Source organism: Lucilia sericata, unplaced genomic scaffold (assembly GCF_015586225.1).
Source record: "Lucilia sericata isolate MDLA Ls3-8-SP2 unplaced genomic scaffold, ASM1558622v1 Contig000946F_arrow, whole genome shotgun sequence".
NCBI lineage: Eukaryota > Metazoa > Arthropoda > Insecta > Diptera > Calliphoridae > Lucilia > Lucilia sericata.
In genome coordinates this window covers 173892-190018 of record NW_023994931.1, presented here as the reverse complement: position 1 = coordinate 190018, position 16127 = coordinate 173892, and the positions used below count along the sequence as shown (strand labels likewise).

Genomic DNA, 16127 nt, shown 5'->3' with positions numbered 1-16127 from the left:
AAGCGTGCTTAATGGATTGTGACTAATAACATGTTTTTTTTTTTAATTCTTTAGCATGGCTGAAGTTGCTGAGAACGTTACCGAAACCTTTGAGGAGCAACCTCCAATTGAGACTGAGGGTGCTGAGACTTTGTTGGAAACCAACGTTGTCTCCACCACTGAATTGCCCGAAATTAAATTGTTCGGTCGCTGGTCTTGCGATGATGTTACCGTCAATGACATCTCTTTGCAAGATTACATCTCCGTCAAGGAGAAGTTCGCCCGTTATTTACCTCACTCTGCTGGTCGTTATGCCGCCAAGCGTTTCCGCAAGGCTCAATGCCCCATTGTTGAACGTTTGACCTGCTCCTTGATGATGAAGGGTCGCAATAACGGCAAGAAACTCATGGCTTGCCGTATTGTCAAACATTCCTTCGAAATCATTCACTTGTTGACTGGTGAAAATCCTTTGCAAGTAAGTCCTAACAATCATGTTATAAATTGTTTACAATGCCTTTTCTGTCTTATGCTAAACTGTTGTTGAGAATTATCTTGTAATCAACTCATCATACAGGTAGAATAAGACAAAGATTAAAATAATTTGATTTAATCGTAAATAAATCAGTTTAAATAAATACTGTTTTATGAATGTTTTAAATTAAAGCACAATTTTCTATAAATTTTTAAATTTTTTTAAACAAAAATAGAAATTTACTAATTACATTTAATTTCATTTGTAGATCCTTGTTAGCGCCATCATCAACTCTGGCCCCCGTGAAGATTCCACCCGTATCGGTCGTGCTGGTACTGTACGTCGTCAAGCCGTCGATGTATCGCCCCTCCGTCGTGTCAACCAAGTAAGTTTTTATCCAAACATGTAAAAATATACCTATGCCTTGTACAATATCTTTCAAAACTACAAGTGTTTGAAGGACTATAACACCTGGCTATAAGAAGTTAATTTACCCCATAATTGTCTTTCATCCGTAGCATTATTTAGCTCTTTTAATTGGCATTTAATGTATGAAATAAAGATACATTTCAGTATAAACAAGCCCAGGTTTAATTGCTTACATTATAACATCGAAAAATGTAAGGTTATGCTACTGGGCTAGAGCAAATTTAAGAAATCTATTTTAATAAGTTTGCTGTTCATAAAACACGAACTTGAAGAAATCTTTAAACATGCTTTAAAATAAAATTTATTCTTTATATTTCAAGAAACTTGAAGCATTTGTTATTAAAATATTTTCAACTTTTCAGGCTATTTGGTTGTTGTGCACCGGTGCCCGCGAAGCTGCCTTCAGAAACATCAAGACCATTGCTGAATGCTTGGCCGATGAATTGATCAACGCTGCTAAGGTAATTTATCTTCCAATCTTAATTTGTATTTATAGTTATTTAATTAGTCTACTCTAATGCAGTTTAATGTCTATACATTTCTATTGCCTCGCTTGTAGACAAGAGCAAGAGAAGGTTTTATTATCCTAGCAATAATTTTTTACCTTTCATGGGCTGAATTATTGCTCGAGAAACGTAAAATCACAAAAATAATTTAAACAAAGTTTCTATTGAGTCGTAATATGTCCACTCTAATGCTTTTTTATATATAATTTTCCAATATCTTAGCCTCGCTTGTGGACTAGAACAAAGTTTTATTATCCTAGTACTTAAAGTAATTAACATTTTAACGTACTCGAGAAACGTAAACTACAAATAATTTAGCTCTATTATAAGAGTCATAGGTTTCCCTGTATTAAAGGGGTCCTTCAGAAATGTATTTAGTAAGTCCTTTACTAAAACCTTAGAAGACATTTAATAAAGTAAAAATCAACAATCTAAACAAATTACATAAAAATTCCCAAATAAACGTTCATTTTAATAAAATATTCGCCAAGTCCTTAACTAAAACCTTAGAAGACATTTATAGTTATCTTTGGTATTCAAAAGGACCACATAAAACCCCATGTTTAACTATTCCTCTTAAGAATATCGTCTCAAAGATATTAACCTTAATAAAGTGAAAATCAACAATCTATTAAAATCAAATTATAATACAATTTCTACAGATCGTTTAAATATTATGTCTACTCTAATGCTGTGTCATGTACTTTAATCAATTGACTATAGCCTCGCTTGTAGACAAGAGCAATCTTGTTTTATTATCCTGGCGCTTGAAGTAATTGAACATTTCAATGTGTCCGAGAAACGTAGAACTACACTTCATTTACCAATATCTGTATATTTATATTAAACCTTTCTTTTTTTTTCAAATGAACGTTTAAAAATTATGTCTACTCTAATGCTGTGTCATGTACTTTAATCAATTGACTATAGCCTCGCTTGTAGACAAGAGCAATCTTGTTTTATTATCCTGGCGCTTGAAGTAATTAAACATGTCAATGTGCCCGAGAAACGTAGAACTACACTTCATTTACCAATATCTGTATATTTATATTAAATCTTTTTTAATGAACGTTTATAAATTATGTCTACTCTAATGCTGTGTCATGTACTTTAATCAATTGACTATAGCCTCGCTTGTAGACTAGAGTAATCTTGTTTTATTATCCTGGCGCTTGAAGTAATTAAACATTTCAATGTGCCCGAGAAACGTAGAACTACACTTCATTTACCAATATCTGTATATTTATATTAAACCTTTTTTAATGAACGTTAAAATTAAATTATGTCTACTCTAATGCTGTGTCATGTACTTTAATCAATTGACTATAGCCTCGCTTGTAGACTAGAGTAATCTTGTTTTATTATCCTGGCGCTTGAAGTAATTGAACATTTCAATGTGCCCGAGAAACGTAGAACTACATTTCTTATATCTATATATATATTTTTATTTATAAAATTCAAAATAAATTTTATTTTGTGGGTTTTAAAATTAACATTTTTTTTGTATTTTAATTTATTTCCAGGGTTCTTCCAACTCTTATGCCATCAAGAAGAAGGATGAATTGGAACGTGTTGCCAAGTCCAACAGATAAATGCATACATATACTGTTTTTATCATGTGTATATATTTACACTTTTTTTAAGTAATGAAAAGATAATAAAACACATCTCTAAAAATATGTATTACTGTTTTTTTACTATTTATTAGCTTGTTAAGCCGTTGAAAGAACATTTTAGAAAATATCTTTAATAAAATTTTGTAGCAATTTTTAATCATTGACTGGGATCTGAAAATTTGATGAATATGAGAAAGCAGAAAATAAACAAATTAATTTTTAGGGATTTTTTTTATTCTAATTCAAATCTTAGTCAAATTTTTTAGGGAAAAATTATTTTTTTACTGAAAAATAAAATTGAAAAATTTTTAGAAAAAGAAAATTACGAAAAATTAATTTTTAATGGAAAAAATTAACAATTAATTTTTAGAAAACTAAAATTTTTAGTGGAAACAAAATCAAAATATTAAAATTGTGGCATTTATTTTAAATTTAGCCGAGATTTAACAGTTAACGATTTTTAATTAGAAATAAAATCTTAAAATTACTTTATTTACGGCGCTTGTTTAAAATTAAACCGAATTTTGTTTGCAACATTTAAAATTGAAAGAAAAATAAGTTTAACGCAACATCATTTTGTTTGGGTAATAATTGCAAAGTGTATGAAATGCAATACATTGCCAAAGTTTGCACGAGTACGTGACAGTTGCACTGCAAAGCATGAGTTTAGGAATACAGCAGATTTTAAAAGGGATTATTACATTTAATATTAATATTTAATTAAACTTACATATGGAGAAAATAATTATTTTAAAAATATTGAAATCAATATTTGAGAGAGTTTAATTATATGTAATTTTTCTAGACAATTCTAAAATTCTTAATTTTTATCTCAGTGCATTTGATGAAGAATATGTAATAAGAAAAACTCTCTTCCAATGTAAACGATATTTTATTTGACATAATTGAGATACAAATTCAATTGTAACGGTATAACACTTTCTATGTTTTTTTTTCTTCTCTTGGATCAAATTTTTTAACTCTCTTGGTATAAATCCATCACATAGGCTACCGTTTTCAAATATTTCTCTACCGACACAACGACTATAATGCGCGCAAAGTTAAAACGTGAACATTTTAAAGAAAACAAAATATATATTATATGTCTGGTGTTGTGTTAAAAAAATCTTTCAAATAATTTTCTAAAACATATAATATTAAACAAAAAAATCCATATTTTAAATCGAAATTGTCGCGTCTTTGAAAATATTTGTGCAAAATAGATAAATTTTTTTTTGAGAAAAATTATTTAAGTTTAAAAAGGAACTTTTTATGGAAAATATTCATTAATATAAAATTTAATGAAAACTAGTTAAATAAATAAGATTTTATTGCTACAAAACAACAAGTGATTATTTTCTAATAAATAATATAAATTTTATACATATAATTTAAAACTATTTTATTTCTATATACCTCTACATACATAAGAAACCAAGAAAGGTAAAACAACCTAAAAAAATAATCTAATTTTGGCGCCTTTTCTTTTTAATAAAGCCTGCATCATCCTAAATTTAGGCGTGAGTTTTTTTATAATTTACAGTTAGATATTTTTTTCTGATAAAACTTTTTTTATTTTATAATTTCATTTTTATCAAAGAAAAAATAATAATTGCAAATCTCATTATTTGAATTTAAATGCATTTTATTGTATTTGCCAGAGGAAAGCACTTTATTTTGCTATGTAAAGATACAAATTGAAAACTGCAAGATTCTGGACCAATAGGGTAAAATTTCTACTGTAAATCCACTGTCTGTAAATGGACAACGTTATTTTTATATACTTCTGAAAACACCTTTATCCCAGTTATAATTTTACAGACGTTTTTATACATTTTAATAAAGGAATACCAAATTCCATTTTCCAAATTCTAGATTTTTCTATTTGACCATGCTTTTTTGAATTCATAAAATATAAGGATTTTCGCGAAACCGTTATCTATATTTTTCCCGGGATATATTTTTAGCAAATCAAAACTTATTTTTATGGATCTAATTTATTGGCTTCTAATTAATTAATTTGTAACATATTCCAGATAACTGTTTAATTGTTTATGAGAAATCCTACAAACTATTTTCTACATGAAATGAAATAAAATTTTCTAAAATTAAAACAATGGCAGAACGTTACTACAGGTATGTCAATTTTCCTAATATTAAATATTTTATCCACAAACTATTCTTTAAAAATTTTGAAAAAACGTTCGTCTCATTATCAGCATACATCCAGATGAATCAACTAATGTTTACATAAACTACAATGTCGGTCAGACACAGGCGCAGGCGCCTACACATCATCCCATCAATCAAATAGTGGGCGTTCAGCAATTAAATGGAGATTATGATTACTTAACAAATAATGCTTACTATACAACTGTGCCAGCTTCAGTGGCAAATAACATTGTGGATGTTAACAACAATCGTAACTCAAGTCGTTATTATAATGTTGGGGCTGCTGGAGGAGGAGGTGTTTGTGGTAAGAATGGCAATGGTCATCAACCAAATCATATTTATACAAATAAAGTAATACCCTCTTCATTGATGAGCAAATACACCAGTGCTGGTAGCTACATGCATGGAAGCAACACAATGATGACCAACCACGTACCGACACATGATTCGCACACTAATCAACATAACCACAGCAATCACACATCGGTCACCCAGGCTTATTATCCAAATCAATCCAATGGCTCATCATATGGTTATCAAAGAAATCGTTATATGCCTTACAATCGCTGCAACACCACAAACTCCTCGACCATACATCAACCCATACACACTACAAGTGCTATTTCTACTTCTGTTTTAACCAACGGTGCTGGTTACAATCAGTTTGCTACACCTATATATCAAACATGCCCACCTGGTTTGGGTCAAACTATAACATCAACTGCACCGCTACCCTCGGCATCGGTTCAGGCACCTTTACATTCACATTCCATGGCCACAACTACCGCAGCGCAATGTTCTGCTGGCTCATCAGAATTTACATATGCCCATGCTGTAGCTTCATCATTAGTACCAAATATTGTCACTACAAATGTGTCGACTACCGATAATAAAAGCTCATCTGTTTCTTTAGCAACGGTTGTTACTTCTTCTTGTAGCTCTGGTGGTACCGTCATGACCTCAACTCCATATAATTCTAGCCAAACGTACGCAACAGCTGGTGACCCTAATGACACGGTCACTTTGCAAATAACAAATCTTGATTTCTCTATGGATGAAGCTAGTTTAAGAAATTTCCTACTAAATCAACTGAAACCTATAACACCAGTGGTTTCGTTAACATTCGAGGGTAGTTCATATGCTAAAGTGACTGTCCCGGATTTGTACGTAAGTATTAATCATGCTTTAATGAAATAACAAAAAAATATCTATTCTGTTTGTAATTAATGGAAACATTTTTTTTCTAATTTTTGTACTACACATACAGTTTGCAAAACAAGTAGTTTCGAATTTACATCGCAAAAAAATTGGTCACAAGCGTATGTTGGTATCGTATACACGTGATTCTTCTTTGACTGAAATAAACACTTTAAGATGTCAAGTAGCTGGACTACTAAAAGTATGTAGTATTGATGGCATATATTATTCTGATTAACCATTTCCCTTTTATAGGATGTTCCTTGCTATACTCTACCCATGTATAAGTTTCGTGAACTATTTCAATCGCGTTTCAAAACCTCCATTAGTGTTTTGGATCTTTATAAAATGCAGGACATTTGCATTATTAATTCAGATAATAATGAAGAGAAATTTATTACCTTGCATCCTGATTTAGTTAACTCATTGGAAAGTTCTCCCCTAATGGAGGGATTGCAACATAGTGTTCCGTATTGTACTATACACTTTAAGAGAGAACAACATAAGGGATGGGCTGAGCAAGAAATTGAACCCTTACCAAATGTATTTATGACCATAGCTGAAATACAACAAATTATACATCCTCTGTTGAAAAATCATGCCGGCGATATACCGGTAGCTTCCCTAGTACATTGCATCGAGGGGCAATTGAAAGCTCAAATCACACCTAATGATAATGGTGTTAATTTGGAACACTTGGTATGTTGTGTCCAGGGCATACAAATAACCGTTAATAATTTCGGTATTAAAATATTGGGTTGGTTGGAATTAAACAAGGAAAACGGTGGCTCTTCCAATCAAATATATTCGAAAAACTCTATATCCGATCCATTATATCAAATTTCCCGTGAAGTTATAGAACTGGTGAAAATGTCTCCGAAAGCTACTATGAAATTTAATCGTTTCATACCAGCTTATCATAACCACTTTGGTAAACAGTGTCGCGTAGCGGATTATGGTTATACCAAACTCATAGAGCTGTTCGAAGCTCTGTCGGCCGTGGTTCAAATTATGGGTGATGGAGAAAATCGTCAAATTACTTTAACACATCGCACGCAAATTCGGCGTTTTACTTCAGATTTGTTAAGAGTTCTTCGTGCACATGGCAATAAATCGGTTCTGCTCTCGCAATTGCCCACCATATTTGCCCAAACACAGAATAGAACCTTTGATGTTACCGATTATGGAGTGTGCGATATTGATGATATATTAGATGGCCTTGTTAATTCAAACATTGTCGTAATTTCCAGAGTTCAAAATGGCAAAGACATATTAATCTCGATTCCCAAGCGTAAACAAACGTCTAGTGAGCTGGAAAAAACGTGCATTTTTGCGGGAGAAATTGTAGAGTTGTTTCGTAATGCTCCACAATATACAATACTCTTTCAGAAGTTTGTTCGCTCTTATCACTATCACTTTGGTTATCAGTGTCGTTTAAGTGATTATGGCTTTCAAAAGTTAGCTGATCTTATGGAAGCGGTACATGGTGTAGTCGAAATGGAGCTTACTAATGATGAGGACAAAAAAATTTACTAACTGCCAAGGTAGCAAGAAGAGTTTTTTCGGAACAAGTAGAGGAACTTATAGCTAAAACAACAGGTTCTTCAAAAACATCTGTAAAGTTAGAGGACGTTATGAAGTTGCACAAGAAGAAATACGGTTATCAAATAACACCTCAGTCATTAGGAGTTAAAGATATTTCAAAAGCAATCGAATTATTACCATATGTAGAGGTTTATTAAATCATTTAACTTTAATTTAATTATTTAACATTATTAATTCAATTTTTCTTAAAGGTCTTTCAAAAAGATGACTCCAAATGGATTATTTGCCACAATAATGATACCGCTTTTCGTAATCTTTCTTATAAAGCAAGCAAATATCTTTTAGCCCACGAAGTGGAAAAATTTGATAAAAATAATCAAAACAATGAACAAGTCCAGGCATCCCCCGAGGAATTGAATAAATCTTTAACACTTAGCGAATTCATAAAAGGGTTCAATGAAAAATTTAAGGAAAACACAACAGAGTCAACTATACGAGCCATGAAGCACGCTCTTGAGGCATGTTAATTAATTAAGTTTTTAAAGTAATGTTCTACAATTTCCTTAATTTTTTAGATAACTACTGAAAACAATATTTCCCATGTGAGCATGTCCGGATTCATGAAATTTTTGATCAATGTTATACGTTTGTTGGAGCAGCGCTCAACCATGATAGTGCATGATATTAAAACGACATTGGATTGTACAATAAGTACAACCTTTGAATTTGGTTATCCAAATTTGTTTTCAATTTTAACAGCACATGAAGATATTTTCAATATAAATCTGGGTGTAACACAAGAACGATCGGAAATTACCCTGGTACCGAATTCTGAGAGTAAGTATCAGAGCCTTTATTCGTATAAAACTATATTCAATTGTTTCCTTTTAGTGCGTCTATCTTTCTACGCTAATCACAAGCATATGTTTGGATCTTTAAAATTACCCTACAACAAACAAAAAACTTTACGTCCTTCTCGCCCCCCATTAAGCGAGCATAATAATCGTAATTCCAATAACCAGGGGCCTCCAGCTAAAACTCGTGCTATGTCCTCGGATTCATCCTCATCTTCATCCTATAACAACTCTTACTCATCATCTAACAATTATCGATCACACAACTCTTCAAACTATTATCAACAGACATCGAGATCATCATCTTCTTCGAAAAATTATACCAGTGGCAATTCATTTAATAACCTAAGTAATTCGTCGATTTATTCTACAGCATCGCATCATTCCAACATGTTTAATACATCCATGTCCAACATGTCAAATAACAAGGAGAACTCCTTTAATTCCTCGATGATGTTTAATCAATCATTTAATACCTCCTCAAATACTTCAGGATCTTCATATTGCGATTTAAATGGTAGTGTAAATAATTTGGTCAATCCAATGGGCGGTTTACAGCCGCCACCAACGCAATCGCAACCACAACAAGAAATGAATGCAACAAACTCTGTTCAGCTGCAACAAGTGCCACCTGTATATCCCACCTCCAAATTATGGGACCGTCGTCATGGTTGTAACATTTATCAACAGCAACCTTTCATGGATGTCACAACTGCAAATTTACCGACACTGATGATGCCGCCACCACAAGTACCAGTACCGGCACAAGCTGTTACGATACCAAACCAACCTACTTATATACCAATTACCACTGAAGCCTCAACTGGTCTATATGAGTTAGTAAACAATATACAAATGTGTCCTATATATGAGCCTCCTAAGCCTGATACACCACCTTCAGAGGTAAGGTCTTCTTATTTAATTCTACTGAAATTGTCATAAACATTCCTTTTTATTATAGAACATGCCATTTTGGATCGATCCAATTTGGACAAATAATAATAATAGTGAAAAACCAAAAGATGATCTGGTAAATATTACAATTGGCAAATTAACACCATTCAATATAATCTTTATACAATTATTTGTTTCAGTTAAACATTCGATTGCCGGAACTAAAAGCTCTAAACGTTTTGCCCATGTTATTATCGCCTTATAGTTTATCGAAAACTGAAAATATGAAACAAGTTTTCAATTTCGATTCACATGATAGAAAAATTGCTTAAGTTATTTATTATTTACTCAATTATATTGTCATTATTTATAATTTATAATCTTATGATTTTGCCTAAAAATGTTACCGAAAATATCTATTATATTTATTGATTATATCGATTAGAATAAATTCATACCAATATTTAATTTTAATAAAATAAATTATTTAATTTTCACTCCCTTAAAATAACAAAAATATTTAATGTTAAAATGTTTTTGTGGCAGCCAAACTTATAAAGAAAGGAAACATAAACTAAAAGCGTTTTGTTAAATAAAAAACAAAATTGTAATAACATCTAAATATCCTTAAAACATGCCACTAGAAAAACATTAATTTAAGATAACCAATAATATTGTAACAATTTAAGTTTAGTTAATAATATACAAAAATGTTAAATATCTTAATTAAAAAAAAAACTTTAAAAATTTTGTAAACAATTTGAAAATCAAAATGGTCTAATTGTATCTTTTATATTTTTATAATAAAATTTTGTTAACATTATTATAAAATAAAAAATGCATGCCAATTAAAATAAAAAATAAAAAAACATTTTAAAATTTAATATTAAAAATTTGGAGCCACCCAATTAAGAAACATATTGCACAACTCAATACCAAAAAAACAGGCTGCATTTGCGGGAAAAGCACGTATCATTACAGGTGTAACACCACGATACAAAGCAAAAGGTCCATCGGTTTTAATAAGTTCTACAAAGACCTCACGAATACCTCGCTTGTAAGTACCTTCCGGCGCTGTAGTTGAGAATCAAATTGAATTGAAATAAAATATTTATTTATTTGTCTTGCATTAAACCTGTTTGTAAACGACTTTTGAGCACATCGGCTGGCATGCCTAAAATCCAGTATGCCATTCCAGCAACCCCACCAGCAAAAACTGAAGCAAAGAATTTTGACTCAGAACCAGTACTCTCTACTAATAATTTGGTTATGGCTTCATAACTTACAAAATAGGTACCATTTGCAGGAACATCTATGAAGATCAGGTTCAAAATTTGAGAGAAGATTATAAGTAATTGTTGAGTTAAAAACTCAAAAAATATTTGTTTTTTGTATATGTTTCTTTTTATTAAAAGGTTGATGTATTGCAGTTAGAAAGCAAAAAACTAATTGTAAAGTATTTTTTGTACACTGCCATTACCAATACCTTCTGTCAATGTTAGAGAACTGAAACTTTGACCACTACACCAAGAAAAAAGGAACGGTCTTGTTCATAACGACAACTTTTCCATTAGGGAAATATGGCAGATCGACTTTTCTTTTAGGGAAAGAACGGCATCAATAATATAAAAAATGTTTTTCTCAAATTTGGAACGCATTCTAAGAACAATGTAAAACTTTCAAAAGTTCAAAAATATAATTGAAGCTTATATTTTTATAGATTGAAATAATACAAACTAATTTGCATTTATTTGTCTTCACTTTTTCTTATTATAGAATTCTAATAATATCAAACATAGGGCGCATCTAAGATACGTGATAAATGTACAAAAATATAAATTTTTAACATATCCTATACGTTTTTAGTGAAGGAACTAAAAATTTGGAGCGAATTTATTGAATACTTTATTGGCCAATTCAATGCCAAAGAAGCAAGCGGCATTGGCTGGGAAAGCACGAATCATTATGGGTGTTATACCACGATATAAGGCAAGAGGTCCATCCTTAAGCATTAATTCCTTAAAAAACGCTACGAATACCGTGTTGATATGTACCAGCGGGAGCTTAAAATAAAAGGAATAACATTTTATATGGACATTGAAAGTTTAAAGACACACTTACCTGTTTGTAAACGGCTCTTTAAAACATCGGCAGGCATACCAACTATCCAGTAGGCAATACCAGCAGAACCACCAGCAAATAGGGTGGCAGTTAAGCTGACCTGATCACTGCCACTTTGTTTTTTGGCAACTTCTTGTAAGTACTCGTATACCAAGAAGTAACAGCCGTTAGCCGGCAAATCTTAAGGAGAAAATATGATTTAATTGATTTTTTATATTTTACACAAACATTCATTCTCTTGGCTTGGCTTGATGTAAATGAATATGAAATGTTAATAACCAGCACACATGTATGATATGTTAATTATAATTGACTTTGCACAGCATCAAATTTATCTTACAAATGTTTTAACCACAAAACACACATAAACAAATAAATATACAACATTATACATCATACTTTATATATATAAAATATCAACACATAGTAAGATTGTAGAAAGCGATCTTACAAAAAGTAAACAAATTATTAGTTTCAGCAATAGATGATGTATTTTAATGAAATTACAATAGAAGAAAACAAGTAGCAACTCTAATACGATTAAAACTTATAGATATATAGCCCTCCATTAATTCGAAATTTAACCAACTACCAGAATTTCAATTCAGACTGCCAAACCCAAAAAATTAAGCAACGAAATATTTAAAACTTTCAAAATTATTCTTTATATAAAGTGGATATTATATTAGTAATTATTTTAACATAAACATTTAAATATTTTAAATAACTTTAAAAGGTATGGATTTTTAAGAAGTTAAACTGGTACTAATAATTTGTAAAAATAAATATAAAAACGTTGCTCTTGTATAGATTTGCGTAAGTATTACAATCCCAGTATATAATAGTATTTGTTTTCATGTTTCATTTTAATTATATATTATATTATATATGTATTACTGCATATACACATTTATTACATATATAACATATTATTTTAATTACTATTTATGCACAAGACTTTATTTTGTTTTTTTTTTTTTTTTAATTTACCTCAAAAACAATACTTATAAAATTTATACGAAGTAGAGTAGTTCTGGATTGTATAGCATATGCCTACATGTTTAAGAACACACATTTTACTGATAACAACATCCTTTCGTCGCGATTTCCTTCATATTTATATACGATACATACAATAAATACTTATACGAGTTTAATCTTTTTAATTTTGTAATTTAGTGGAGGCGGTTTATGTTTTTCACAAAATTCATATTTAGTTTTATATCGTCTTTTCAACGCTACACGCCAATAATAATATACGTTTAGAGAGTTAACATTTTGTGATATTCCAATGCGACATAATTATTTAAAAATAACATTTCTGGAAAAATATGTTGATCTAAGATATAAAATTGATCTTTGAAAAATTTAAATTTTAATAAATTATATTAAATGGAAAATTGTTAAAAATATGAAGTGGTTTTTTATATTAACCTTGATATTTTGTGTAGTGAGTAAACTAATTAAAAAGATCTGTATTTTTAAACATGTTAATGCATAAAATTCAAAAGATAACGATATATTTATGTAACAATAACTCAAAAATATATGTTAAAAAGTCTTGTATGTGACTTATATAAAGATGAGATGCAGCAAACATATAAATAAATGTGAATTAAAGTGCAATATTAATAAAGAAATATTTTATTATTTCAGAAAATATGCATCACAGCAACATTTCAATATAGAGGCACTAAAACTAACAATAGAAAAAACTTGCAAAATAGAATAAAACGAAATAAATATGATATGACATAATATCATCATCGTATGATGAGAACGAAGAACAACAGCAACAATATGAAGAACAGGAACGTCATCATAATCATCGTCTACAACATGACGACGATATGGATTATTATAAACAACCGGAAACGGAAGTTAATATAAATTCCATTCCAGCTATAGAAATTGACATGCCGCAATGTCCACAAGGTTGTGTTTGTCAATACGCTCATTTAATGGATTTGCCAATATCACGTTGGATCAATTACATGCAACAGAAATATTTATCACCCCAGCAAAACGAGGACAATGCAAACAACGAAAACAATAACAACGATTCTGATGCCGATTTAATGGATAATGAGTCGTCCTATGAAGGAGACTATAGTTATTTAACAAATCCTTTTATAAAACAGGCTACGTGTATAATTCAGGAGGATACTGACGCAGAACAATTGATCAAAACATTACCCCATGACATGCAAGCCTTGATTTTACTGTACACTGGAGTAGGAAGAATAAAACAGGTAATTCTCAAGTTAGTCATTAATCAAGTCAAATATAACACAACTTTTTATTTATTTTAGTGAATAGCAGTATCTTGAAGCCCTTAAATCAACTTACTACTTTAGAAATTCGAGGACCTCAAGATCGTGGTTTACGCTTTTTGCTAGATGCTCCCTTAAACTTTTTACAACATGCCAACTTTGAGTCCATTACTTTAATCGGATCCGAAATCTTTAAGAAACCCAAAAACTTGGTGCATCCTAAAGAAGTGTTTGACTACAAACCAAATATTGAATTGCTCATAGTTTGGAATTCAATGTAGAGGATAAAAATATCAAACCATACGATAAGAAACTATTATTCGAATTGCAACAACAAGAGCAAGATGAATTGGAAATTGTACCATACGAAGTATATAAAGAAGAAGTGAAAAAAATCTCAAATGCCCTCATTTTATGGTTTGGAAACAGTTAGAGGTTTTTGCGCATACAGTCATGTGGTTTAAATGAGTTATCTTGGGAAATGTTTATGGGTCTAGAAGAATTGCAACATCTCTCCTTGGAGCGCAATGATATTGCTGTCGTGCCACCATTTGCTTTATCTGGCGCCACACAATTAAAAACCTTATCGTTGGCACACAATAATATAAATGATTTACACTATCGCAATTTAGCCGGCCTGTTTGAGTTGCAAGTATTGGATTTAAGCGATAACTATTTAACTAAACTAACGGAATTGAGTTTTCCGCCGTTGCCTAAATTAGAACGTATTGATTTTCGTCACAATCCCATACGTTATATTTTCCCTGCCACATTCTGGGTCATGATCAAACACAGGAAATGTATTTGGTTCTGGTGCAACTGCCCTAGAGTGTGGGGTAATCAGCCATTTAAAAGTTAACTAAACTAGAATATTGGAAATTAATAATGTAACTATACAAAGTTTAGATCAAAATATATTCAAGGTAAGGAGAAGAAAATTAGCAGAAAATGGCTTTCAAAATGTAATAATATGGTTTATAATCTTATAGGATTTAACATCGCTGGAAAATTAAAATTGCGTGGGCAGCTGGGCTCAGTGGAGTTTGATGCGTTTGCAGGATTTTCCGAACTAAAAGAATTAGATTTGTCAAATTGCCATATCAAGGATATTTCCATGGATGCTTTCATGGGTTGTAAAAACTTGAAAGTAATAAATTTGTCCAAAAATAATATCTCCTATATACCTACTGGACTTTTTGACGATCAACAGAGCCTAGAGGAAAATATATTTGAATGATAATCAGTTGAAGGCGCTACCTATAACATTCTTCCAACAAAAAAGGTTGTTACTGGCACGACTTAACAATAATCCTTGGAAATGTTCTTGTGAAATGATGAATTGGAAAGCTAAAATAACTAACCAAGAAAAGGGTTCTAGCACTGAAAGGTGCATTAATGATTACTTTTCTGGCAAAAAACTTTCGTGTCGCAATATTCAGAATTTTAAATTCAATAAAAAATTGGCACCAAGATGCGATAATTTTAAGGGACGAAGTGTTTACTATGTCATGCGTAAACAAATGCAATGTAACAAGAAATATATTGATTTGCGAGCAACTGCATCAACACGTCAAAAAATACCACATTGGCAAAAGATTGAAGAGAGAAAGCAAAGAAAATCCGCACAAATCCATTGAAAACAAACTTCAGTCATAAATTCTAAACGAAACATTAAAGAATAAATTAACAAATTAGACATTAAACGTGTCGGTCATAGTTAATATTTAATTTTTATTTATATAAATTATAAAGTAATTTATAATTTAAGTAATAATTAGATGAAAAAAACAATTTTGTTCAAATCTTTTTGTACTTTTTTTTTCTAATACTATATGTTTGTAATTTGGACTGTTATAAATTATATTTATAGACAAAATTGTTTATAGAGTTTAACAACCATAATTTACAATATTGTAAATAATTGTTTGGTGTTTTTTTTTACTAAAAGATTTATAACAATTATTTAGCATTAAAGGAATATTTAGATTGTTGTTAAGTTTAGGAAACATATTTATTAAATAATTAAATAAACAATTGCACATATTGTGTTTTATTAGCATTGGCGAAAG

General features: G+C 30.6%; 3 protein-coding genes, 7 non-coding genes and 2 pseudogenes across 10 annotated transcripts; 10 read left to right on the top strand and 2 right to left on the bottom strand.

The window, feature by feature from the left end:
* Positions 1-39: 39 nt before the first annotated feature.
* LOC119609170 (40S ribosomal protein S5a) lies at positions 40-3063 on the top strand. The gene is made up of 4 exons (XM_037963889.1): positions 40-454; positions 720-836; positions 1243-1341; positions 2910-3063. The coding sequence occupies exons 1-4, from the start codon at positions 56-58 to the stop codon at positions 2976-2978; spliced, it is 684 nt and encodes a 227-aa protein (XP_037819817.1). The 5' UTR covers positions 40-55; the 3' UTR covers positions 2979-3063.
* On the top strand, positions 1383-1529 carry LOC119609178. Its single transcript, XR_005231895.1, has one exon. It is a non-coding gene; the product is annotated as a small nucleolar RNA psi28S-1192 (small nucleolar RNA).
* LOC119609177 lies at positions 1560-1697 on the top strand. Its single transcript, XR_005231894.1, has one exon. It is a non-coding gene; the product is annotated as a small nucleolar RNA psi28S-1192 (small nucleolar RNA).
* On the top strand, positions 1868-2022 carry LOC119609176. Its single transcript, XR_005231893.1, has one exon. It is a non-coding gene; the product is annotated as a small nucleolar RNA psi18S-1854 (small nucleolar RNA).
* LOC119609182 lies at positions 2060-2203 on the top strand. Its single transcript, XR_005231899.1, has one exon. It is a non-coding gene; the product is annotated as a small nucleolar RNA psi28S-1192 (small nucleolar RNA).
* LOC119609179 lies at positions 2267-2410 on the top strand. The gene has a single exon (XR_005231896.1). It is a non-coding gene; the product is annotated as a small nucleolar RNA psi28S-1192 (small nucleolar RNA).
* LOC119609180 lies at positions 2465-2608 on the top strand. Its single transcript, XR_005231897.1, has one exon. It is a non-coding gene; the product is annotated as a small nucleolar RNA psi28S-1192 (small nucleolar RNA).
* Positions 2666-2809, top strand: LOC119609181. Its single transcript, XR_005231898.1, has one exon. It is a non-coding gene; the product is annotated as a small nucleolar RNA psi28S-1192 (small nucleolar RNA).
* Positions 3064-4243: 1180 nt separating the features above from the next.
* LOC119609164 (meiosis regulator and mRNA stability factor 1-like) lies at positions 4244-10016 on the top strand. The gene is given in 11 exon segments (XM_037963881.1): positions 4244-4445; positions 5039-5138; positions 5222-6341; positions 6442-6573; positions 6627-7899; positions 7902-8104; positions 8168-8434; positions 8492-8753; positions 8808-9673; positions 9732-9800; positions 9865-10016. Coding segments are annotated over 10 exon segments (4344 nt in total). The 5' UTR covers positions 4244-4445; positions 5039-5118; the 3' UTR covers positions 9997-10016.
* Positions 10017-10162: 146 nt separating this feature from the next.
* On the bottom strand, positions 10163-11436 carry LOC119609165 (congested-like trachea protein). The gene is made up of 2 exons (XM_037963882.1): positions 10800-11436; positions 10163-10738 (listed from the first exon to the last, which is right to left on the bottom strand). The coding sequence occupies exons 1-2, from the start codon at positions 10855-10857 to the stop codon at positions 10551-10553; spliced, it is 246 nt and encodes an 81-aa protein (XP_037819810.1). The 5' UTR covers positions 10858-11436; the 3' UTR covers positions 10163-10550.
* Positions 11437-11446: 10 nt separating this feature from the next.
* LOC119609163 lies at positions 11447-12643 on the bottom strand (annotated as a pseudogene).
* Positions 12644-13542: 899 nt separating this feature from the next.
* Positions 13543-15695, top strand: LOC119609162 (annotated as a pseudogene).
* Positions 15696-16127: the final 432 nt, after the last annotated feature.